We start from the raw sequence: 25,887 nt of genomic DNA, 5'->3' as shown, positions 1-25,887 counted from the left end.
GCTGGTGGAAGTAGGGAACCCTGGATGACTTGGGATATTGAGGCAATGGTCAAAAGGAAGGAGGCTAATGAAATACATAGGCAGCTGGGATCAAGTGGATCCCTTGAAGAGTATAGGTTTGTCGGAGTAGAGTGGGGCCTCACGGTAGCATGGTGGTTAGCATCAATGCTTCACAGCTCCAGGGTCCCAGGTTCGATTCCCGGCTGGGTCACTGTCTGTGTGGAGTCTGCACGTCCTCCCCGTGTGTGCGTGGGTTTCCTCCGGGTGCTCCGGTTTCCTCCCACAGTCCAAAGATGTGCGGGTTAGGTGGATTGGCCATGCTAAATTGCCCGTAGTGTAAGGTTAATGGGGGGATTGTTGGGTTACGGGTATACGGGTTACGTGGGTTTAAGTAGGGTGATCATTGCTTGGCACAACATCGAGGGCCAAAGGGCCTGTTCTGTGCTGTACTGTTCTAAAAAAAAAAAAAAGAGAAACCAGGAGGAAAAAAGGGGACATGAGACTCTCTTGGCAGATAAGGCATAGGAAAATCCAAAGAGCCTTTACAGAAACATAAAGCGTAAAAGGGTGACTAGGGAGAGGGTAGGGCCTCTACAAGGTCATCTATGTGCAGATCCACAAGGGATGGGAGAGGCCCTAAATGAATATTTCTCATCAGTATATACTGTTGACAAAGGCACGAATGTTAGGGAATTTGGAGAAATAAAAAGTGATGTCTTGAGGGGTGTACATATTACAGAGAAGGAGGTGCTGGAGGTATTAAAGCGCATCAAGACAGATAAATCCCCGGGACCTGATGAAATGTATTCCTGGACTTGTGGGAGACTAATTGGGGACCTCTAGTACAGTCCTACCAAAGTGATCTCACCCTTATTTTTCAGTTCTACCCATATAGACTCAGTGGGCGAACCCTTGGATAATTCCTCTCTCTGTACTGTTGTGATGCCCCTAGCTGAGACATTTGAACAAAGCTTTTAGAATTGGCAAAAACATTACAGTTAACATTGCCTGACTGAGTACAAAAAGGAGACTAATTGCAGCGGTAGTTGAGCATTTACAATTGCCTGAGACATCATCCAAATTATTGGAAATGTCAAGAATTCAATTAAATATGAAACAGCTTGAACATGAAAAAGAATTAAAGCTGCTTGAATTACAGATCAAGGAAAAAGAAAAGGAGAGAGAGGAAAAGGAAAAAGAAAGAAACTTTGAACTTCGGAAATTGGCCGTGAAAGGGTAGCAGAGTGGTTAGCACTGTTGCTCAACAGTGCCAGTGTCCCAAGTTCAAATCCCGGCTTGGGTCACTGTCCATGCGGAGATTGCACATTCTCCCAGTGCCTGCAGAGATTTCCTCTGGATGGTCTGGTTTCCTTCCACGGTTTCCTTCCACAAGTCCCGAAAGACATGCTGTTTGGTAATTTGGGCATTCTGAATTCTTCCTCAGTGTACCCGAACAGGGGCCAGAGCGTGGCGACCAGAGTAACTTCACAGTAACTTCAATGCAGTGTTAATGTAAGCCTACTTGTGACAATAAAGATTTTTTTTTTTTTAAAGTGAACATCAATTAAAATTGGTGGAGGTAAACAGAAAAATATAGTCCAAGGATAGTGATGAAGATAGTGAGAAAGTGTAAGAGCTTCATAGTCAGCTTGGTGGGGATCTATTTAAATATGTCCAAGCATTGCCAAGGTTTTATGAGAAGGATGTAGAAGCCTTTTTCATTTCATTTGAGAAGGCTAAACAAATGAAATGGCCACAAGACATGTGGGTATTACTGATTCAACAAAGTTGGTAGGTGGAGCTCATGAAGCGATTGCATCACTATCAGAGGAGGGATCTGGGAAGTGTGAGGAGGTGAAAAAAATCCATCTTAGGTACATATGAACTGGTGCCTGAAGCCTACAGACAAAGGTTTAAAATTTTAAGGCATGAACTTGGTCAAACATATATGGAGTTTGAAAAGATCAAACAGAGTAATTTTGATAGGTGGATGAGGGCTTTGAAAATAGACCAAACGTATGAAGCTCTTAGAGAAATTATAATTTTGGAGGAGTTTAAAAATTCAATTCCTGATTTAGTGAGAACTCATGTGGAAGAGAAGAGGGTTAAAACTGCAGGATTAGCAGCAGAAATGGCAGATGATTATAAATTAGTTCATAAGTCAAAGTTTACTTTCCAACATTAGTTTCAGCCTGTGAGGGATAGAAACTGGGGAAAAAGAGAAATACTCGGGTGGTAAAGGCAAAGGGGATCTAATGAGGGATAATAAGGATCGTGTATCTCAGATTAAAAAATAAATCCAGGAGGTGGTAGAGAAATGAAAAGTTTCAGATGTTTTTACTGTAATACACTGAGCCATGTAAAGTCACAGTGTTGAAGAATAAAGGGATTAAGGGTTATGGTGTTCGGGCAGGAAAGTGGAGCTGAGTCCACAAAAGATCAGCCATGATCTCATTGAATGGCGGAGCAGGCGCGAGGGGCCAGATGGCCTACTCCTGCTCCTAGTTCTTATGTTCTTATGTTCTTATGTTCGGGGTTTAAGAAAAGCACTGCAAAGGCTAATGTGGTAAAACAGATTGATCCAGTAGGGTTTGTGAAAATGGCAAAAGAAAGCCCAAATAAAGTGAAGGAAGTGCAAAAGAATGTACAGCCTGATCAAGGGATGATTGACAAGAAGGTGCCAGATCAAGAATTTACTTGTGTGGGTAAAATTTACTCATATGCACCAGGAGGAGTGGGTAAAGAAGTCAAAATTTTAAAGAGATATGGGAGCAAGTCAATCTTTGATGGTAAGAGATACGGAGTTATTTAGTTTTACCAGAAAAGGTGGTAATATGTAGAATTCTGGGTGGGAAGAGTAATGTTTGGATATACAAGGTGAGGTTGGAGTCCAGTGAAGAGTGATGAAGTGGTAGTAGGAGTAATGGAGAAATTATCTTGTCCAGGAATACAGTTTATCTTGGGTAATGTTATAGCTGGATCGTAGGTGGGAGTGATGCCTACTGTGGTGGATAAGCCAGTAGAAAATCAAACAACTGAATTGTTGAAGGACAAATATCCTGGGATTTTCTGATTGTGTAGTAACACGGTCGCAAGAGGAGAAATCAAAGAGTGAAGCTAAAGTTGAAGTTCAATTATCAGAAACGATTTTTGATCAGATAGTTGGAAAAGAACAAGAACAGGTGGAGGATGAGGTGATATTTTTAGTTCAGAAAGTTGCCAGAGTTGCAACAGAAAGATAGAGAAAGAAAACGGACATATCAGAACGCATACGTAGAAGAGGAATCTGAGTGTATACCAGACTGTTATTACCTTAAAAATTATGTCTTGATGAGAAAATGGAGACCTTTACATATGGAGGCAGAGGAAAGTGGACAGACATTCTTCAAGTAGTATTGCCGATAGGGTATAGAAAGGAGTTGTTGAGAGTAGCACATGAGGTACCAGTAAGAGGTCATTTGGGAATAAGGAAAACTCACACTAAAATACAAAGACTCTTTTATTGGCCTGCACTACATAAAGGTGCAGTTAAATTTTGTCGATCATGTCACACATGTTAAGTGATAGGGAAACCTCAAACGGTGATAAAACCAGCGCTGTTAATACCCATTCCAGCATTTGAGGAACCGTTGACAAGAGTCTTAATTGATTGTGTAGGACCGCTTCCTAAAATAAAAAGTGGGAATCAATATCTTTTGACTATAATGGATGCGTCTACTAGCTTTCCAGAGGCCAAAATTGCCCTTAGTGTTGAGTGGGGTTACTGGGTTATGGGGATAGGGTGGAGGTGTTGACCTTGTGTAGGGTGCTCTTTCCAAGAGCCGGTGCAGACTCGATGGGCTGAATGGCCTCCTGCACTGTAAATTCTATGATTCCATTATGCAATATTATAGCTAAAAAGATTGTGGAGGAGTTACCTAAATTTTTTACTAGATTTGGGCTATCCACACAAATACAATTGGATCAGAGTTAATCAAGGAGGTTATGGATAGCATAGGAGTAAAACAATTTAAATCACTGCGTATCTTCCAGAATCGCAGGGAGTGTTAGAACAGTGGTATCAAACGTTAAAGACAATGTTAAGGGCTTGTTGTCAATATCATCCAGAGGATTGGGATAAAGGAATTCCATTCGTACTGTTTGTACTTTGGGATGCACTCAGGGTGGCCTGTGGCGCAAATGGATAGCACTGGGACTATGGCGCTGAGGACCCGGGTTCGAATCCCGGCCCTAGGTCACTGTCCATATGGAGTTTTCACTTCTCCCCATGCCTATGTGGGTTTCACCCCCAAAACCCAAAGATGAAATTAAAATCACTTATTGTCAGAGTAGGCTTCAATGAAGTTACTGTGAAAAGCCCCTAGTCGCCACATTCCAGCGCCTGTCCGGGGAGGCTGGTACGGGAATCAAACCATGCTGCTGGCCTGCTTGAAAAGCCAGCGATTTAGCCCAGTGTGCTAAACCAGCCCCAACCAGATGTGCAGGTTAGGTGGATTGGCCACACTAAATTGCCCTTTAATTGGAAAAATAAATAATTGGGTACTCTAAATTTAAAGGAAACAGGGATGCAACTAATGAGTCAACCAAATTCAGTCCCTTTGAACTGATTTTGGTCATTGAGATGAGAGGACCATTTAAATTGATTAAGGAGAAATTGGTGAGTGAGCAGTCTGAAACTACATTATTGGATTCAGTGTCAAATTTTAGGGAATGGTTAAAGGGAATTGGCTAGACAACATTTAAAAGTTGCACAGCATGTGATGAAAGAAGCGGACAAGAAATCAAAAGTTCATAGTTTTGCTAGTGGAGATAACGTTTTAGTATTGTTACCAGTGGTAGGTGAACGTTTAACAGCAAGGTGAATTGAGTGAGGTGAATTATTTGGGAAGAATGCCAAATAGAAGGAAAACTCACCAAGTGTGTCATGTGAATATGCTTAAAAGGTATTTTGAAAGGAAAGGAGGGCAAAAGGAAGAGGTTTTAGTGATTATGAAGTGAAGAACCGAATCCAGATGACTCTGAATTTAGCATTCCACAAAATAAATTGGATAACGAGGATGTTCATAAAATTTGGATAAATTATGGAGTTACCTTCCAGAGGAAAAACAAACTGACTTGAAAGGGTTATTACTATCACATGGGCAAGTTTGTGGAAATAAGTTGGAAAGTACTAAAATGGTTATACATGATGTAGATGTCGGAAATGCTGTTCCAATTAAACAGCATCCATATGGACTTAACCCTTTAAAATTGGCACAGGTTCAAAAGGAAATTTAAAGTATGCTTGTGGGTTGTAGCAAGTGAAGCTCAACTGTAGTGATGATACCAAAACTGGACGGTATCCACTGATTGTGTGTGGACTATAGAAAAGATAATGCAGTTACAAAAACAGACTCTTATCGTATTCCACGGCTGGAGGTCTGTATTGAAAAGGTGGGACAATCAACTTTTATCTCCAAACTGGGTTTACTTAAAGGTTACTGGCAGGTATCTTTATCCAAAAGGGTGAAGGAGATTTCAGCTTTTGTGACTCCAGATGGTATATACCAATTCAATTTGGCATGAAAAACGTCCCAGCCACATTTCAACGGTTAACTAACAAAGTCATTTCAGGATTACCCAATTGTTCGGTATACATAAACGATCTGGTGATTTTTAGTCAGACATGGAAAGAACATTTGAAGCATCTCATGGAGTTATTCAACCGACTTCAGGGTGTGGGTTTGGTGGTAAACCTAGCCAAAAGTGAGTTTAGCAAAGCTCAAGTCACATTCCTTGACCATACAATTGGATATGGACAAATGATCCTACGGGATGAAAACAAAAGTTATTGGGACTGAAGTTTGGAATGTTGTACCCGGCGTGCCTGTGGGTACATATAAAGGTCGGGAACTCTACTTTGGGATGCCGGAGGAGGTGGTGGAGCTCGTCCGAGACAATGAACTGATGGGAGGAGGACATTGATCTTTGGAGGAGAGTTTCCTGCTCCAGCCCTGTGGGGTTTGTTTTGCACTGTGTTTGGGGCCATCGTTTTGTTTTCTGTTTGGGTTTGTTTCTTTTGGATGGGAATGGGAGATGGTGGGTTGCTCTTTTCTTTGTGTTTGGTGGGGATTGTTCAGTTTGCACTAGGAGGATAGAGGGAGCGGTGGGGGGAGGGGGGGGAAAGAGTGATATCTGTGGGGAGTGGGGGGGGGGAGGAGGGGAAAGAGTGGAATCAGTGGGGGGTAGGATACTAGGTGCAATGGGCAGGGTCTGCATGGCTAGCTGGGCAGGCTAGTTCACAGAAGCGCAGTGGGGGTGAGCAGGTAGTTAGTGTGTGGATGCGGTTGTTGTTTTGTGATGGGGGAAGGGGAGGGTGAACTGCTGATAGGGAAAAGGTTTCTAAAAGGTGGTACGGGGAGGGTCGATGACGGTTGGCGTCCGAGAGCATGCCTGAGGAGGTCCTGGATGCGGGCTGGAGGCTGGCCCAGGACAGGCTATGATTGATCGGCAGAAAGGGCGCCCCCCCCCCCCCCCCCCCCACCCCGACCAGGCTGATCACATGGAACGTGAGAGGGTTGAATGGGCAAGTCAAGAGGGCCTATGTGTCACGCATTGGAAAAGCTTGAAGGCGGACGTGGCAATGATACAGGAGACACACCTGAGGGTGGTAGGCCAGACTAGGCTGAGGAAGGGGTGGGTAAGCCATGTTTTTCATTTGGGGTTAGATACCAAAATGAGGGGATGAAAATTTTGATTAATAAGCTGGTGGCGTTCGAAGTGGGAACTATAGTGGCAGACTCGGGGGGGGGGAGATATGTTCTGGTGAATGGGAAATTGGAGGGGATGAGGTGGTATTGGAGAATATTTATGCCCCGAACTGGGACGATATAGAGTTTATGATGCAGGTGTTGGGGAAGATCCTCGATGTGGACTCGCACCGGCTGGTGATGGGTTGGGGATTTTAATACGGTTCTAGATCCAAGGTTGGATCGGTCCAGCTCCAAGTCAGGGAGGGTATCGGCAGCAGCGAAGGAGCTAAGGGGGCTCATGGAGCACTTGGGCGGGGGGTGTGGTGGAGGTTTGGGAGGCCGAAGGTGAAGTAATTTCCATTCTTTTCCCATGTGCACAAGATGTACGACCAAATTGACTTTTTTATTATGGATAAGACATTGCTGGCAGGAGTGGTGGACGTGGAATACTCAGCGATAGTGGTGTCATCCACGCCCCGCATTGGTGGATTCGGTGAGTAATGGCGGGGGGAGGTCAGCGCCCGTAATGGAGGTTAGATGTGGGGCTGCTGGAGGAGGAAGAAGTGTGTGAGCGGGTGAGGAAGGCCATTTGAAGGTATGTGGAGATAAATGACATGGGAGAGGTTTCGGCGGCTACGGTATGGGAGGCTTTGAGGTGAGAGGGGAGTTCATACCGATACTGGCACACAGGGAGAAGGAAGAGCGGGCGGAGGTGGAAAGGCTAGTGGAGGAGATCCTGCAGGAGGAAGTCGGAAGCCACAGAGGTGGGGCTGTTGAAGGAGCGGCAGAAGCTGCAGATGGAGTTTGGGTTGCTATCCACGGGGAAGATGGTGGGACAGCAGAGAAGGGCGAAAGGGGCAGTGCACCAAATGGTGAGAAGGCGAGCAGGATGCTGGCGTACCAGTTGAGGAAGCAGGAGGCAGCGAGGGAGATCGGGAAAGTGAAGGACAAGGGGGGGGAAAACACGGTCCCTGTGGGGGTGAATGGGGTGTTTAGAGATTTCTACAGCAGGTTATATGAGTGGATTGGGTCCAGTTGCTGTATCAGGCACCAGTGGCAAGTGTGCAGACAAACCAGATGAGTTTGGACTATTTTAGGCTGCACCGGGGGACGAGGCAGGGATGTCCACTCTCCCCACTGTTTTTTGCTCTGGCTATAGAACCGTTGCCGATGGAGCTGAGAACATCAGAAGACTGGCAGGGATAGTACGGGGTGGATGGAGCACGGGGTCTCGCTTTATGCGAACGACCTGCTTCTGTACATTTTGGACCCACTGGGAGGGATTGAAGGGATTATGGGGATCCTAGAGGAATTCGGCTGGCTCTTCCGAACATTATAAATTATTATGGGGAAGCGAACATGGTGATGGTCGGGAAGTGGGTAGTGGGGGGAGGAGTCGGTGTGGGAGTAGGTGGAGGCGGCCACATGCAGGGGCACAAGTTGAGGGGCACTGCCAATCTGGTGCCTCTGCCATTCTCGCCAGCTCGGTACTCCACAAGCCCGGTAGCAGTGGCTGCCCCGAGGGTGTGGCGACAGTGGCAGAAGCACATGGGTTTGGGGGGTTCGCCGGTGTGAGCACTAATTTGTGGAAACCACCGGTTTTGCTTTGGGGTTGGGTTGGAATCGAGCGGTTCAGGGATTTGTTTACAGATGGGGCTTTTCGTGTTTGGAGTTATTGGAGGAGGAGTTCGAGCTGCCTGGTGGGAATAGGTTCCGCTACTTGCAGGCGAGGGACTTTGTGCGGAGGCAGGTTTCGACCTTTCTGTACTTACCACCCCAAGGGTTACAGCATAAGGTGGTGTCGAAAACAGAATTGGGGGAGGGGAAGGTATCACAAATTTATGAAGAGCTCATGGAGTGGGAGTGAAGTGAAAGGGAGAGGAACAGCTGGGTAGGGGGTTCGAGGCTGGGCTGTGGGAAGATGCCCCGAGGCGAGTTAATGCATCCTCGTCGTGTGCCAGACTTGGATGATACAATTTAAGGTGGTTCACAGGGTGCACATGACTGTGGCCCGGATGAGCAGGTTTTTTGAAGGGTTGGAGGATAGGTGTGGGCAGTGTGCAGGAGGGCCTACGAATCATGTCCATATGTTTTGGGCATGTCGAAGGCTTAGGGGATTCTGGCAAGGGTTTGCTGACATCATGTCAGAGGGACTGAAGGCAAGGGTGGTCCCAAGTCCAAAGGTGGCGATTTTGATGTGTCGGGAGACCCAGGAGTCCAGGGGGTGAGAGAGGCCGATGTTTTGGCCTTTGACTCCCTGGTAGCCCGGAGATGAATCTTGTTGGCGTGCAGGGACTTGGAACCCCCGATATCTGGTGTATAGGTCAGCGACATGACTGGGTTTCTCAGGCTTCAGCAGATTAATTTTGCCCTGTGGGGTTCGATGCTAGGGTTAGCCCAGAGGTGGCAGTCATTTGTCGACTACTTTGGGAAAAATTAAGCTGTCAGCAGTGGGGGGAGTATAGGGAGAGGCATGGGGGTTGGGTGAGGTGGCTTAGTGGGGAATTTGGTATTGGGGAAATGTGTATGTAAGCCAGGTTAGCTGGGTTTGGTTGTTGGTTGGGTGTGTGTTGTTCACTGTTTTTTTTATACCTAGCGGTTAAAAATGAGAAAAACATTTTTTAAACAAGTAATGTGGCAGTGATAAGGTTTGATAAGTGAAATTCTTTGAAGTTGATGGGGTTTTTTTTCTTGGGGGGGAGGTATCATGTGAGTCCCCCTTTAGAAAAGGTTTTGTTTTACCACATGGCTTGTAGCACGGCTTCAGTGATGTTATTTGTGGGTGAAGATGGGCAGTGGCTGTCAGGTGAGAGATGGCTTAGTTTTTTGGTTACATTTTTGGTTTGTTCGTTTGGACTGCAGGACGTTTCCCGGTTTTCTTTTAAAAGCTGTTCCAGTGCGCTGAAAGCATTGGATGTGGCGATCTGCCTTGGTAAGCTTAAAGGTAGAGTTGCTTTCTTGAAGCAGTTTTGAATCTGCTGGTTGGAAACTGGACCAGAATCTCAGGGAAAGGACCAGTCCCCATTCAAGTGAGATTACAGTGCGCTGGGCCAATTTTGTCCTTTAAAAAGCAGTTAGACAGTTACATGGGCTGGGTGGGTATAGAGGGATATGGGCCAAATACAGGCAAGTGGGACTAGCTTATTGATAGAAACTGGGTGGCATGGACAAGCTGGGCCGAAAGGCCTATTTCCATGCTGTAAATATCTCTGACTGTATGACTTTATGAATTCAAAAGAAAACAAGAAAGAAACATACAAGTGATCCAAAGCGAAGCATACATTTCAGTACTGATTTGAAGCACTGCTTACTTGGACTGAGGTTCCTTCTCGATATGGTATCAAAAGGGCTTGCACCCAGCTGACTGCTTGCTTGGTAAACGGGCCTGTTGGTTTCCACAGGAACAGTGTCGGTAAAGTATTGCATGTCTATCAAAGTACAAGCATTGCAGGTCAAGATGATTCAAACATCATTTCTTCTTATTTTTTAAAATAATTTTTATTGAAAAATTTTGAATTTATATAACAACAACGAACCGCAATAAAATACCAACAATAACAATAATGATAGCAATCATAAACATTCGCCCATCCTCAATGAACAAAACATATTAACAACTTAAATTAACACAATGTTAAGTTACATAACCATAGAAAAAATAGAAACAATAATAAGGAACACCCCCCATCTCTCTTCCCCCCTCCTCTCTTCCCCCTCCTCCTTCGCCCACCCTTCTCCCCCCTCCCTTCCCCCCCCCCCTCTTCGCCCCCCTTCTCCTTCTCCCCCCTCCCCCTCCTTCTCCCCCCCTTCCTTCTCCCCCTTCCTTCTCCCCCTCCCCCCTTCCTTCTCCCCCCTCCTTTCTCCCCCCTCCCTTCTCCCCCCTCCCTTCTCCCCCTCCCTTCCCCCTCCCTTCTCCCCCTCCCTTCCCCCTCCCTTCCTTCTCCCCCCCTCCCCCTTCCTTCTCCCCCTTCCTTCTCCCCCCTCCTTCCTACTCCCCCTCCTTCCTTCTCCCCCCTCCCCCTCCTTCCTTCTCCCCCCTCCCCCTCCTTCCTTCTCCCCCCCTCCCCCTCCTTCCTTCTCCCCCCTCCCCTCCTTCCTTCTCCCCCCCTCCCCTCCTTCCTTTTCCCCCCTCCCCCTCCTTCCTTCTCCCCTCCCCCTCCTTCCTTCTCCCCCCCTCCCCCTCCCTTCTCCCCCCTCCTTCCCCCCTCCTTCTCCCCCCTCTCCTTAACCCCCCTCCCCCTCCTTCCTTCTCCCCCTCCCCTCCTTCTCCCCCCTCTCCCCCTCCCTTCTCCCTCCCTCCCCTCTCCCTCCTCCCCCTCCTACTCCCCCTCCCCCCCTCTCCCCCCTCCCTTCTCCCCCTCTCCCCCTCCCCCTCCTTCTTTCTCCCCCCTCCCTTCTCCCCACCCCTCCTCTCCCTCCCTCCTCTCTCCCCCTCCCCCTCCTCCTCCCCTCCTCCCCCTCTCCTCCCCCCTCCCCCTCCTCTCCCCCCTCCCTCCTCCCCATCTCCCCCCTCCTCTCCCCCTCCTCCTCTCCCCCCTCCTCGCCCCCTCCTCTCCCCTCCCCCTCCTCTCCTCTCCCCCCCTCCCCCCCTCCTCCCCTCGACCCTCCCCCTCCTCTCCCCTCCCCTCCCCGCCTCCCCCCCTCGCCCTCTCCCCCCCACCTCTCCCCCCCCATCCCCTCGCCCTCTCCCCCCACCTCTCCCCCCCACCTCCCCCCTCCTCTCCCCCCTCCTCTCCCCCCTCTCCCCTCCTCCTCTCCCCCTCCTCCTCTCCCCCTCCTCCTCCCCTCTCCCCTCTCCCCCCTCCTCCCCTCTCCCCCCTCCTCCCCCTCTCTTCTCCCCCCTCCCCCTCCCTCCTCCCCCTCTCCTCCCTCTCCCCCCTCCTCTCTCCTCCCCCCTCTCCTCTCCCCCTCTCCACCTCCCCCTCTCCCCTCTCCCCCTCCTCCTCTCTCCCCCCTCCTCCTCTCTCCCCCTCCTCTCTCTCCCCCTCCTCTCTCCCCCCCTCCTCTCTCCCCCCCTCCTCTCTCCCCCCCTCCTCTCCCCCCCCTCTCCCTCTCCCCCCCTCCTCCCCCTCTCCCTCTCCTCCCCTCCTCCCCCTCTCCCGCCCTCCTCCCCTCCCCCCTCCTCATCCTCCCCTCCTCCTCTCTCCCCCCTCGTCTCCCCCCCCTCCTCCTCCCCCCCCTCCTCCTCCCCCCCTCCTCCTCCCCCCCCTCCTCCTCCCCCCCCTCCTCCCCCCCCTCCTCTCTCCCCCCCTCCTTCTCCCCCCCTCCTTCTCCCCCCCTTCTCTCCCTCCCCTTTCTCTCCCTCCCCTTTCTCTCCCTCCCCTTTCTCTCCCCCCCCCCCCCCCTTCTCTCCCCCCCCCCCCTTCTCTCCCCCCCCCCCCTTGGTTGCTGCTATTGACCAAGATACCTATCTTTGAGCCAGGAAGTCCAGAAAAGGCTGCCACCTTTTGACCCTCTCCAATTTTATAAATCCCACCATGTCACTGATCCAGGTCTCCACACTCGGAGACCTCGCATCTTTCCACTGCATCAAGATCCTCCGCCGGGCTACTAGGGACGCAAAGGCCAGGACACCGGCCTCTTTCGCCTCCTGCACTCCCGGCTCCGCCGCAACTCCAAAAATCGCGAGTCCCCATCCTGGTTTCACCCTGGATCCAACCACCCTCAACACCGTCCCCGCCACCCCCTTCCAGAATTCTTCCAGTGCCGGGCATGCCCAGAACATATGGGCATGATTCGCTGGACTCCCCGAACACCTGGTGCACCTGTCCTCACCCCCAAAGATCCTACTCATCCTAGTCCCGGACATGTGGGCCCGGTGCAGCACCTTGAATTGGATGAGACTAAGCCTCGCACATGAAGAGGAGGAGTTGACTCTCTCCAAGGCATCCGCCCAAGTCCCGTCCTCTATCTGCTCCCCAAGTTCCCCCTCCCATTTCGCCTTCAGCTCCTCCACTGACGGCTCCTCCACCTCCTGCATTACCTTATAAATGTCAGACACCTTCCCCTCTCCGACCCACACCCCCGAAAGCGCTCTGTCCATCGCCCCCCGCGAGGGCAGCAAAGGGAACTCCTCTACCTGTCGCCTAGCAAACCCCTTTACCTGCAAGTACCTGAACATGTTCCCTTGAGGGAGCCCAAATTTATCTTCCAGTTCCCCCAGGCCCGCAAACCTCCCGCCAATAAACAGGTCCCTCAGTTTACTGATGCCCGCCCTATGCCACCCCCTAAATCCCCCATCAGTGTTCCCCGGGATGAACCGATGATTTCCACCTAATGGAGCCTCCATCGAGCCCCCTGTTTCCCCCCATGCCGTCTCCACTGTCCCCAGATTCTTAGGGTTGCTGCCACCACCGGGCTCGTGGTATACCTCTTAGGTGAAAGCGGCAACGGCGCCATTACCAAGGCACCCAGGCTCGTACCTCTGCAAGACGCCATCTCCATTCTTTTCCACGTTGACCCCCCACCCCTCCATCACCCATTTACGCACCATTGACACATTGGCCGCCCAATAGTACCCCAAAAGGTTGGGCAGCGCCAGCCCGCCTCTATCGCTCCCTCGCTCCAGGAAAACCCTCTTCACTCTGAGTCCCATGCGCCCACACAAAGCTCAAAATACTGCTAGTCACCCTCCTAAAGAAGGCCCTGGGGATGAAGGTGGGCAGGCACTGAAAGAGGAACAAGAACTTCGGAAGCACCGTCATTTTGACGGCTGCACCCTCCCCGCCAACGACAATGGTAGCATGTCCCACCTCTTGAACTCCTCCTCCATTTGATCTACAAGCCTGGTGAAATTATGCTAGTGAAGAGTCCCCCAGTCCCTGGCCACCTGCACCCCCAGGTACCTAAAACTCTCCCCTGCCCTCCTAAGCGGGAGCCTACCAATTCCTTCCTCCTGGTCCCCAGGGTGCATCACAAACACCTCACTCTTGCCTAGATTTAGTTTATAGCCGGAAAAGGTCCCAAACTCAGCTAGCAGCTCCATCACCCCCGGCATCCCTCCCACCGGGTCCGCCACATACAGGTCATCGGCATACAACGACACCCTATGTTCCTCCCCATCCCGCACCAAACCCTCCACCTCCCTGAATCCCTCAACGCCATCGCCAACGGCTCGATTGCCAATGCAAACAACAAGGGGGACAGGGGGCAACCCTGCCTGGTCCCTTGGTAAAGCCGGAAGTACTCCGACCTCCTCCCATTCGTGGCCACACGCGCCATCGGGGCCTCATATAGCAGCCTCACCCATCTAATAAACCCTTCACCAAATCCAAACCTCCCCAACACCTCCCATAAGTACCCCCACTCCACTCTATCGAAGGCCTTCTCCGCATCCAGCGCCACCACTATCTCAGCTTCCCCCTCAATCGCCGGCATCATGATGACATTCAACAACCTCCGCACATTCGTGTTCAGCTGCCTTCCCTTAACAAAACCTGTCCGGTCCTCGTGTACAACCCCTGGCACACAGTCCTCTATCCTGGTGGCCAGGATTTTTGCCAGCACCTTGGCATCCACATTAAGGAGAGATATGGTCCTGTATGAACCACACTGCTGGGGGTCCTTGTCCCTCTTTAAGATTAAAGAAATCAGCGCCCGCGACATCGTCGGGGGCAAAGTCCCCCCTTCCCACGCCTCATTATGTGTCCGCACCAGCAAGGGGCCCACTAGGTCCACAAACATTTTATAAAACTCCACCGGGCCCCAGCTCCTTCCCTGACTGAATCTGCCCGATCCCCTTAACCAGCTCCTCCAGCTCAATCGGCGCACCCAACCCCTCCACCTGCTCCTCCTGCACCTTCGGGAAAGATAGCCCGTCGAGAAACCTCTCCATTCCCCTCCTCTCCACTGTTGGCTCCGACCGGTACAGTTCCCCATAAAAGTCCTTGAAGACCTCATTCACCTCTACCCCCTTCCGCACCACATTCCCACTCTTGTCTCTCACTCCAGCAATTTCCCTAGCCGCATCCCGCTTGCGGAGCTGATGAGCCAGCATCCTACTCGCCTTTTCACCATGTTCATACACTGCCCCTTGTGCCTTCCTCCACTGTGCCTCCGCCTTTCTAGTGGTCAGCAAATCAAATTTAGCCTGCAGGCTGCGCCTCTCCCCCAACAGTCCCTCCTCTGGTGCCTCTGCATACCTCCTATCTACCTCCAGCATCTTCCCCACCAGTCTATCCCTCTCACTCCTCTCGCTCCTCTCCCTGTGTGCCCGGATGGATATCAGCTCCCCACGAATCACTGCCTTCAGGGCTCTCCAGACCATCCCCACCTGGACCTCCCCCGTATCATTCACCTCGAGGTACCGCTCAATACTTGCCCGGACCCTCCTACACACCAACATCATTTCTTCTTAATTGATATCAAAACTTCACATAAATTGAATCGAGGTATCCAAGGTATCCAAGATTGGGAACCGTCACCAAGGGCATGCGCCATCGATTTTTTCGATCTTTTCGAATTAAGGGGAAATTTAGAGTGGCCAATCTACCTAGCCTGCACATCTTTGGGTTGTCAGGGTGAGACCCATGCAGACAAGGGGAGAATGTGCAACTCCACACGGACAGTGACCCAGGGCCGGGATCGAACACGGGTCCTCGGCGCATTGAGGCAGCAGGGCTCACCACGTGCCACCGTGCCGCCCTTCGTTGATATTTTCTAAGTGTCTAGACCATAAGACAGAGGAGCAGTTCACCACCCTCTCACTGAAGAAAATTCTCCTTGTCTCCGTTTTAAAGATTCATTCCTGTAGTCTGAAGTTGTGCCCTCATATTCTAGTTTTTGCTACAACTGGAAACATCCTCTCAACATCCACTCTATCCAGGCCTCGCAGTATCCTCTGTTTTGATAATATTCACCTTCATCCTTCTAAACTCCAACAAGGACAGACCCAGGGTCCTCATATGACAAGTTCTTCATTCCAGCGATCATTCTTGTGAACCTCCTCTGGACCGTCTCCAAGGCCAGTACATCTTTCCTTCGATACGGGGCCCAAAACTGCTCACAATACTCTCATGGCCTGAAACTGAGAACATTTGTCCTTGTCTTTCTTTCTGTCCCATTGTCTTCCACGGTAGGAGTTGAACCCATGCCGCCAGAGCTTTTGGTGTAGGGGAGGAGAGATCGGGGGGTGATATCTTCATTATTAGTTTGGCGACATTGCCACTCTGCTGCAATCTCCCCACTACTCGGAAGGTACGACAAAGAAACAGGCCATTTGGCCCAATTGGTCCTTACTGCTGTTTACACCCCACACAAGCACACTCACCGAGTCCACTTTAGTCTGAGATTCTGTCCTCTGCTTCTAGTTTTTTTCTACAAGTGGAAACATTCTCTCCCTGTCCACTATATCCAGGCCTCTCAGTATCCTGCAAGTTTCAATAAGATCCCCCCTCATCCTTCTAAACTCCAAGGAGTACAGACCCTGAGTCCTCAACATTTCCTCATACGACAAGCTCTTCATTCCAGGAATCACTCTTGTGAACCTCCTCTGAACCCTTTCCAAGGCCAGCACATCTTTCCTTAGATATGGGGCCCAAAACTGCTCACAATACTCCAAATGGGGTTTGACCAGAGCCTTATACAGCCTCAGAAGTACCTCCCTGGTCTTGTATTCTAGCCCTCTCGACATAAATGCTAACATTGCATTTGCCTTCCTAAAGGCCAACTGAACCTGCACGTTAACCTGAAGAGAATTATGAACAAGGACTCCAAAATCACTTTGTGCTTTTGATTTCCTAAGCACTTCCGCATTTAGAAAAATAGTCTATGCCTTCATTCCTCCTTCCAAAGTGCATAACCTCACACTTTTCCACATTGTATTCCATCTGCCACTTCTTTGCCCATTCCCCTGGCCTATCCAAGTCCTTCTGCAGCCCCCCTGCTTCCTCAATACTACCTGTCCCTCCACAGAACTTTGTATCATCTGCAAACTTAGCAACAGTGCCTTCAATTCCTTCTTCCAGATCATTAATGTATATTGTGAAAAGTTATGGTCCCAGCACAGACCCCTGAGGCACACCACTAGGCACCGGCTGCCATCCTGAAAAAGACCCCTTTATCCCCACTCTCTGCCTTCTGCCAGTCTGCCCATTTTAAATTTAAAAAAAATTTTTTTTTTTTTTATAAGGTTAATGGGGGGGGGGGGGCTGTTGGGTTACTGGTATAGGGTGGATACGTTGACTTGAGTAGGGTGATCATTGCTCGCCACAACATCGAGGGCTGAAGGGCCTGTTCTGTGCTGTACTGTTCTATTTTCTATATGAGGCGCCCAGAATCATAACCGGGTGAAGTGCCATTTTTGAAAAGTAGAGAAAAAGAGGGCTAAAGGCAGGATGCCGCCGGGGGAAGCGCTGAGGTATATGCCGCACGCTAATTGGTTACAACCGGGACTATTAATTAATATACTATGCGGCCCTTTAAAATTGTGAATTTCTGAATGTGGCCCTTGCACGGAAAAGTTTGCCCACCCCTGATCTAGAAGGACAAGAGTAGCAGATGCGTGAGAACTCCACCATCTACAAGTTCCTGACTTGGAAATATATCGTCGTTACCGCGCTACACGGTCACTGGGTCAAAGTCCGAGAACTCACCGCACTTCAAACAGTGCAGTACATGGTGGTACAGTCGTGAGCACTGCTGCTTCACAGCGCCAGGGAATCGGGTTCAATTCTGGCCTTCAATGACAGGGTTTTGCACTTTCTCCCCATATCTGCGTGGGTTTCCTCCGGTTCCCTCCTACAGTCCGAAGATGTGCAGGTTAGGTGGACTGGCCAAGCTGAATTACCCCTTAGTGTCCTGGGATGCAGAGGTTAGGAAGAGGTACAGGGTAGGGGGTCAGTTTAGCTCATTTGGCGAGACAGCTGGTTCACGGTGCAGAGCAAGGTCAGCAGCGGGGGTTCATTTCCCGTACCAGGCTGAGGTTATTCATGAATGCTCGACTTCCAAGCCTTGCCCCTCGCCTGTGGTTTGGTGATCCTCAGGTTAAATCACCACCAGTCAGCAAGCTCTCCCCCTCAAAGGGGAAAGCAGTCGATGGTCATCTGGAACTATAATGACTTAACAGGTTACAGGGGATAGGGCGGGGGGGGAGTGGGCCTGGGTAGAGTGTTCTTTCGGAGGGCCGGCGCAGACTCGATGGGCTGAATTGCCTTCTTCTGCACTGTAGGAATTCTATGGTTCTATGGAACTGTGGAGTCATGGGTGGACCTGCAACATGAACTTCAATGTTTCAGGAAAGGCGCTCACCACCAGCTTCTCAAGTAGAGATGCTCGCCCCCGTGAATGAATGAATAATAAAATCAGCATACCTGTGTAACAAACGAAGGGCAGTAGGATTCCGCACTGCGTGTCCAACCATTGATCCTTGTTTGTATAAACACAGGCGGGAGAGGTGGTGTTGAATTCCCGTGGGTACGAAGGTGTCCAGTTGGTATAATTGAACGTCTCCCCCGTCGTCCACTTCCATCCATTGGAGGATTGTTCGTCATTATAAAGTCCGATCCATGTCCTGTCCCCTTCTGCTGACAGGTTAGCGATGACCACTGTCTCCTCTGGACTCAGTACGCTGACGAGATCGGTGTACTGACTCTGGCAATAGTCCCGAGCTTTTGTCCAGTTTCTCATCTCTTGGATCAAGTGATATTCTTTCTCCGAGGGTCCGATATCCAGCCAAGTTTGAAAGATCACTTTACAAAAAAAAAAGAGAAATCAGTTAACGTTCCATCCAAAGAACAACGACTTAAGATTTGACCTGTAAGCACAGAAATAGGAACAGGAGTCACCATTCGGTTCTTCCAGCCTTCTCCACCATGTTATAGGATCACGGCCGATCCTTTATCTCAACACCACACTCCCAACATACCCCTTGGTGCCATTAAAACCTTAAAAAAAAATCTATGTCTTTCTTGAATACATTTAGTGACTTGGCCTCCACAGTGTTCTTGGTAGGAATTCCACAGAGAAGAATTGTTTCCTCATCAGTCCTAAATGGCTTACCCGGTATTCTTGAAACTGTTTCCCTGGTTCTAGACACCCCCAGCAGGGAAAGCGTCCTCACTACATCTGATCTGTCCGGCCCGGTTAGAATTTTATCCGTTTCAATCAGATCTCCTCTCATCCTTCTAAATGCGAATGAATACAAGCCCAGTCGAACCAATCTCTCCTCACAGGGGAGTCCCGTGAACTCCAGCATCAGCCTAGCGAATGTTTGCTGCAATCCCTCAAAGGCAACTATGTCCTTTCTTGGGTAGGGAGTCCAAAACTGCACACAATACTCCAGGTGCAGTCTCACCAAGGCTCTGTATAACTGCAGTAAAACATCCTTGCTCCTGTACTCAAGTCCTCTTGCAATGAAGACACGGAGGCACAGTGGTTAGTCCTGCTGCCTCACAGTGCCAGGGACCCGGCCTGTGGAATTTGCACTGTCTCTTCGTGTCTGCGTGGGTTTCTTCCGGATGCTCCCAATTTCCTCCCAGTCCAAAGATGTGCAGGTTAGGTGGATTGGCCATGCTAAACTGCCCCTTTGTGTCCAAAGATGTGTAGGTTAGGTTAAGGGGTTACTGGGATGGGGCAGGGAAGTGGGCTTTGGCAGAGTGCTCTTTCAGAGGGTCGATGAGATGGACCAAATGGCCTCCTTCTGCACTGGTGAGATTCTATGGTTCTATTTGCCCTACTAATTGCTTGCTCCACATTCCGCTCCACTTTCATCAACTGGTGTAGACCAGCAATGAAACAAATCAGGAGAGATTTCTCATGCTCAGGGAGAGGGGATTGATTTCATTTGGTGGAGACAGTCCACCCCTTAATATCCTCCCTGTTTGCTTCTACTCTCTCCCTTCACCCCCTTCTTTCCTTTGTTTTCTGCTGTGTCTGCAATGTGTGTGGGTCTTCTGGCCCCTCCCCTTCCCTCTGTGGTGCTCCCTTCATTTCCCTCAGGTTCCCTCCTCTTTCTCCACCCTCCACATCCACCCTCCACATCCACCCCCCCCCCCCCCCCCCACCGCCCTCTCCCAGGGTTGTGTATTCTTGTCAGTCTTTTCCTCAGTCTAGTTGTTTTTGGTTTCAAACAGGCTTGGAAGCTGCCGACAAAGTGACCCCATGCTTTGAGGAAGCCTTCTTCTGACCCTCTGATGGTGATCTTCTCCATTTGGAGAAATTCCGAGAGGGTGCAGAGGAGGTTCACCAGGATGTTGCCTGGTATGGAGGGTGCTAGCTATGAAGAAAGGTTGAGTAGATTAGGATTGTTTTCATTGGAAAGACGGAGGTTGAGGGGGGACCTGATTGAGGTCTACAAAATTATGAGAGGTATGGACAGGGTGGATAGCAACAAGCTTTTCCCAAGAATGGGGGTGTCAGTTACAAGGGGTCACGATTTCAAGGTGAGAGGGGGAAAGTTTAAGGGAGACGTGCATGGAAAGTTTTTTACACAGAGGGTGGTGGGTGCCTGGAACGCTTTACCAGCGGAGGTGGTAGAGGCGGGCACGATAGCATCATTTAAGATGCATCTAGACAGGTATGTGAATGGGTGGGAACAGAGGGAAGTAGACCTTGGAAAATAGGAGACAGGTTTAGATAAAGGATCTGGATCGGCGCAGGCTGGGAGGGCCGAAGGGCCTGTTCCTGTGCTGTAATTTTCTTTGTTCTTCTTTGTTCTTTGTCAGCGAGCCAGTCTGTAGCTGTGGGTGGTGCCGATCGCCAGCCAAGCAGGATTCTCCGGATTGCGATTAAGAAAGCGAAAGCAGGGGCATCAGCCCCCTTCCCCATGTGTAACTCTGGCTGCTCTGATATCCCAAAGATTGCCACATTTGAGTATGGCTTCACCCTCGCCCCCACAACCTTGGACACTGCCTCGGAGAAGGCTGTCCAGAACCCCGCAAGTTTGGGCAGGCCTAGAACATGTGGGTGTGGTTGGCCGGGCCCCACTTTTCTTCCACCTCCAGGAAGAAACTGTTCATTCGGGTTCTGGTCAGATGTGCTCTGTGCACCACTTTGAGCTGCATTAGGCTTAGCCTTGCGTAGGTGGAGGTAGAGTTGGCCCTGCTCAGTGCTTCGCTCCAGAGTCCCCAACCTACCTCTGTCCCCAGTTTGTCTCCCTATTTCAGTCTGGTTTCAGGCCCTGTCCAGCAGCTGTCCGTACATTTTCTCACAATTTCTCCCTTCCTTACTGTCCATATTTATCAGGTCCTCTGATGGTGTGGTCTGCGGGGCCCAGGGGTATCCAACTGTCTCATTGCGGAGGAAGTGTTTTATTTGTAGGTGCCTAAGTTCCTATCGTGTCAGTAGTTCCCATTCCTCGATCAATTTGTTTTGTGTCGCTCGTCTTTTTCCTATGTATGAGTGTGTCCCACCTTCACAGGTCCTTTTTGACTTCCTCCACCAGGCTCGTCAGATTCCACTTGTGGATCTGTGTCCAGTTTCTGACTATTTGGATCCCCAGGTAGCGGAATCTGTTTTGGGCTAGTTTGAATGGGAGCCCATCCAGCTCTGACCCTCCCCCATTTCGGTTCACCGGGAATGCCGCGCTCTTGCCCAGGGTTCCGTTTGTAACCAGAGAAGCTTCCAAACTCTTTCAGGATCTGCATGATTGCTCTCAGTCCTTCCTGTGGTTTTGAGACGTATAGGAGCAGATCATCCGCATAGTCTGTGCTCTCTGTCTCCCCTTTGGATGCCTTCTAGCTTTTCGCGTCCCGCAGGGCGATCGCCCAAGGTTCAATTGCTAGGGCAAACCGGAGCAGGGACAGTGGGCATCCCTGCCTTGTTCCTCTGTGCAGCTGGCAGCATTCAGGGCTGGTGGTGTTGGTTCTAATGCTCGCCTTGGGGGCATTGTACAGGAGTTTCACCCAGACAATAAATCCTGCTCCTAGCCCAAACCGCTCCAGTACCTCAAGGAGGTCCTTCCACGTGACTCTGTCAGAGGCCTTTTCTGCATCCAGGGTGAAGATCACCTCTGGTTTTCTCTCCCTGGGGGTAGGGTAGGTCATTATTCAATTGCCGTCTGATCTTCGCAGTGAGTTGCCTACCCTTGACAAAGCCTGTCAGGTCTTCTGCAACCACCTCTGGTACGCAGTTCCCCAACCTTTTGGCCAGGACCTTCATGAGTATCTTTGCGAGTGTCTAGATTTAGCAGTGAAATAGGTCTATACGAGCCAAATTCCATCGGGTATTTGTCTTTCTTGGGTATCAATGAGATCATGGCCTGTGCTAGTGTAGGAGGCAGGGTGTCCCTCACTAGCGAGTCTGCGAACATGTCCCTTAGATGTGGGGCCAGGTTCGGCGCAAACTTTTTATAGAAGTCCGCCAGGAAACTGTCCGGTCCAGGCGCCTTCCCCGCCTGCATGGAGCTCATGCTCCATGATTTCTCACAGATCTATTGGTGCTTCCAGTTCCCCCTACCTGTCCTCCCCCAACACTGGCATCTCCAATCCATCGAGGAATTGTTTAATCTCCACATCCCCGTCGGGCGAGGCTCAGAGGTGTACAGCCTCGGTAAAAGGTCTCAAATGCTCGATTAACCTCTTTCGATTCCGCTACCAATCTGCTTCTGCTATTCTTTACCCGTGCTATGTCCCTCATTGCTGCCTGCTCCCTCGGCTGGTGAGCCAGGAGGCACTAGCTTTTTCTCCGTATTCGTAGAAAGTCCCCTGTGTCTGGCAGAGTTGGTGCACTGCTTTCCTCATGGATACCAAGTTAAAGTCCATTTGTAACGTTTTCCTCTCCGCCAGCAGCTCTACGGTTGGAACCTCGGAGTATTTTCTGTCGACTTTCAAGATGGAGTCGATCAGCTGTTACCTGGCCGCCCTCTCTTCCCTGTCTCTGCGCGCCTTATACGCTATAATTTCCCCTCTGATCACAGCCTTTAGTGCCTCCCAGAACATGAAAGGTGAGACTTCCCCATTCCGGTTGTTAGTCATGCAGTCGCTTATGGCCTGTGATGTTTTCTGGCAGAAGGCCTAGTCGGCCAGAAGGCTCATGTCCAACCTCCACGTGGGACGCTGGGCATGGCCCGTCTCCAACCGCACATCCACGCAGTGCGGAGCGTGGTCAGAGATGACAATCACGGAGTATTCCGTTCCTACAATTCCTGGAAGCACCAATTTCCCCACTGCAATGAAATCGATTTGGGTGTATACATGTACCGGCGAAAAGAACGAGTATTCCTTTTCTCCCGGGTGCAGGAACCTCCATGACTCCACCACCCCCATCGGTTCCGTAAATGTTAGGGAAAAGGCACAAATGTTAGGGAAATTGTGGAAATAAAAGTGATGTCTTGAGGAGTGTACATATTACAGAGAAAGAGGTGCTGGTGGTATTAAAGCGCATCAAGAAAGATAAATCCCCGGGACCTGATTAAATGTATCCTAGGACGTTGTGGGAGGCTGGGGAGGAAATTGCCGGCCCCCTAGCTGAGATATTCGAATCATTGACAGTCACAGGAGAGGTGCCTGAGGGTAGCGAATGCTGTGCCCTTCTTTAAGAAGGTGTAGGGATAAGCCTGGGAAGTACAGGCCGGTGATCCTTACTTCTGTAGCGGATATGTTGTTAGAAGATATTCTGAGAAACAGGATCTACAGGCATTTGGACAGGCACGGTCTAATTAGGGAAAGTCAGCATGGTTTTGTAACGGGAAAGTCATGTCTCACAAATTTGATTGAGGTTTTTTGAAGGGAAAACCAAAAAAGTAGATGAGGGCAGTGCAGTCGACATTGTCCACATGGACGTCAACAAGGCCTTCGACAAGGCACCACACGGTAGGTTGTTGCAATCCAGGATGAGGTAACCAATTAGATACACAATTGGCTTGGCTACCGAAGCCAAAGGGTGGTTGTGGAGGGTTGTTTTCCAAACTGGAGGCCTGTGGCCAGTGGTGTGCCTCAGGGATCGGTACTGGGTCCACTGTTATTTGTTATATATATTAATGATTTGGATGAGAATGCAGGAGGCATGGTTAGTAAGTTTGCAGATGACACCAAGATTGGTGGCAGAGTGGATAGTGAAGAAGGTTATATAAGATTGCAACAGGATCTTGACCAATTGGGCCAGTGGGCCGATGAATGGCAGATGGAGTTTAATTTGGATAAATGCGAGGTGATGTATTTTGGTAGATCAAATCAAGACAGGACCTACTCAGTTAATGGTAGGGAGTTAGGGAGAGTTACAGAACAAAGAGATCTAGTTCATAGCTCCGAGAAGGCGGAGTCGCAGGTGGGCAGGGTGGTGAAGAAGGCATTCAGCATGGTAGGTTTTATTGGTCAGAATATTGAATACAGGAATTGGGCCGTCTTGTTGAAGTTGTGCAAGACATTGGTAAGACCACACATGGAATACCGTGTTCAGTTCTGGTCACTGGAAGGATATTGTTAAACTAGAAAGAGTGCAGAAGAGATTTATGAGAATGCTACCTGAACTTGAGGGTCTGGGTTATAAGGAGAAGCTGGGACTTTTTTCCCTGGTGCATAGAAGGCTGAGGGGTAATCTTATAGAGATCTATAAAATAATGAGGAGCATAGATAAGGTAGATAGTCAACACCTTTTCCCAAAGGTAGAGGAGTCTAGAATAGAGGGCATAGGTTTAAGGCAAGAGGGGAGAGATACAAAAGATACCAGAGGGGAAATCTTTTCACACAGAGGGTGGTGAGTATCTGGAGCGAGCTGCCAGAGGCAGTGGTAGAGGCTGGTATGATTTTTTCATTTAAAAAAACAGTTAGACAGTTACATGGGGAGGGTGGGTATAGAGGGATATGGGCTAAATATGAGCAAGTGGGACTAGCTTAGTGACAGAAACTGGGTGGAATGGACAAGCTAGGCCAAAGGGCCTGTTTCCATGCTGTAAAAATATACAACTCTAATGTCCTCAGTTCCCAGGCCATGCCTGCCTTTTTTCCCATTCTGGGGTTTGATCGGTCGGTCAACGGGTCCTGCACAGATAATTGTGGCCCCTTTTAGCAGTGCCTGTGTGTCGATGTCGGGGATTTCCACCATGATCCTTTTTATGAGGTCTATGTCGTCCCAGTTGGGCGCGTACACATTTACCAGAACTACTGGTGCCCTGTCTAGGACACCGCTGACCATGATGTCCCGTCCCCTGGGTCCGTAACAATCCTAGTCTCCATAAATCCCGTACTTTTGCTGATCAGTATGGCTACTCCCCTAGCCTGCTTCCCGTCGCATGAATGGTACATCTGTCCCACCCAGCCCTTCCTTACCAGCAGACTGTCCTTCTCCCTCAGGTGTGTCACCTGTAAGTAGATTATATCAACCTTCAGGCTTCTCAAGTGGGTGAAGACTGCATCTTTTCACCGGCCCATTAAGTCCCCTTACGTTCCAGTTGACTATCCTGGTGGGGAGTTTCTGACCACCTTGTGCCTGCAGGATTAACCATACTTACCTGTTGAACGTGCCCCTGCACTCCGGGGCTTCCCTTTCTTAGGGGGCAGTCCAAAATGGCCACGGTTGCCATCCTCGCCATGAGGTCAGGCCCCTCCGCTCCAGGGTTTCCCTTTCTAGGGACACCCAACATGGCCGCCAACTGTGTGTACGCCACGTGGGTGTGCCCCTGCGCTTCGGGGTTTCTCTTTGTTTCGGGACCCTCCAAAGTGGCTGCTCGTGGCGCCATCTTGATTCCTCGGCCTGTTCCCTGCCTGTCAAAGCCATACTGGTCTTGCTGCCAACCCTTCTCCCCTATTTTGTCCCTTGACTGCCCTGTGTAGCCCCCCACACCGTCCCTCCCCGCCCCTCGCTGCCCCTCCCAGTGTTCCCCCTCCCTTATGCTGTGCCCCCCCCACCCCCGCTTGGCCAGACACTCCCTATTCCCCGAGAGGTGCGCCACGGCACCCCCCCCCCCCCCCTTCCCCATTCCTACCTGCCTTCTCGGGCTAACTTCCCTGCTACTACGGTGGCTCCCCTACCAGGGCTGCTTCTGCCTAGATCTGTGCTATCTGACTGCCTACGTTCCCTTCACTGCCCCCCTGACCTGCTTTCCCTGTCCCAGCTTCCTTCTCTCTGTATTCCGAATCTTTGCTCAAAACGAGGCAGTATAGTCCCATGCAAACACACTACGCAGTCGTCTCTGGTCTCAGCTTTTCTTTCCCACTCAGTCCTTCTCCGGCACGTCTTCACAGCTGCAGAGTTTGGTCTCTTTCCAGGTCGTATGCTCTCA

General features: G+C 50.3%; 1 protein-coding gene across 5 annotated transcripts in view; it reads right to left on the bottom strand.

The window, feature by feature from the left end:
* The window catches only part of LOC119976346 (macrophage mannose receptor 1-like), a 156,403-nt gene that overhangs the window by 111,146 nt on the left and 19,370 nt on the right, over positions 1 to 25,887 (bottom strand). For all 5 annotated transcript variants that reach the window (XM_038816815.1, XM_038816814.1, XM_038816817.1 and 2 more), the window contains exons 4-5: positions 18,041 to 18,418; positions 10,043 to 10,159 (exon numbers count right to left, since the gene is read on the bottom strand). In XM_038816815.1, coding sequence (XP_038672743.1) covers positions 10,043 to 10,159; positions 18,041 to 18,418 — 495 coding nt within the window. The remainder of the gene's footprint in view (positions 1 to 10,042; positions 10,160 to 18,040; positions 18,419 to 25,887) is intronic.

Source organism: Scyliorhinus canicula, chromosome 13, assembly GCF_902713615.1.
Source record: "Scyliorhinus canicula chromosome 13, sScyCan1.1, whole genome shotgun sequence".
Taxonomy (NCBI): Eukaryota; Metazoa; Chordata; class Chondrichthyes; order Carcharhiniformes; family Scyliorhinidae; genus Scyliorhinus; species Scyliorhinus canicula.
Note: the sequence above shows the minus strand (reverse complement) of the source record. Positions and strands in the feature narration are given on the sequence as shown.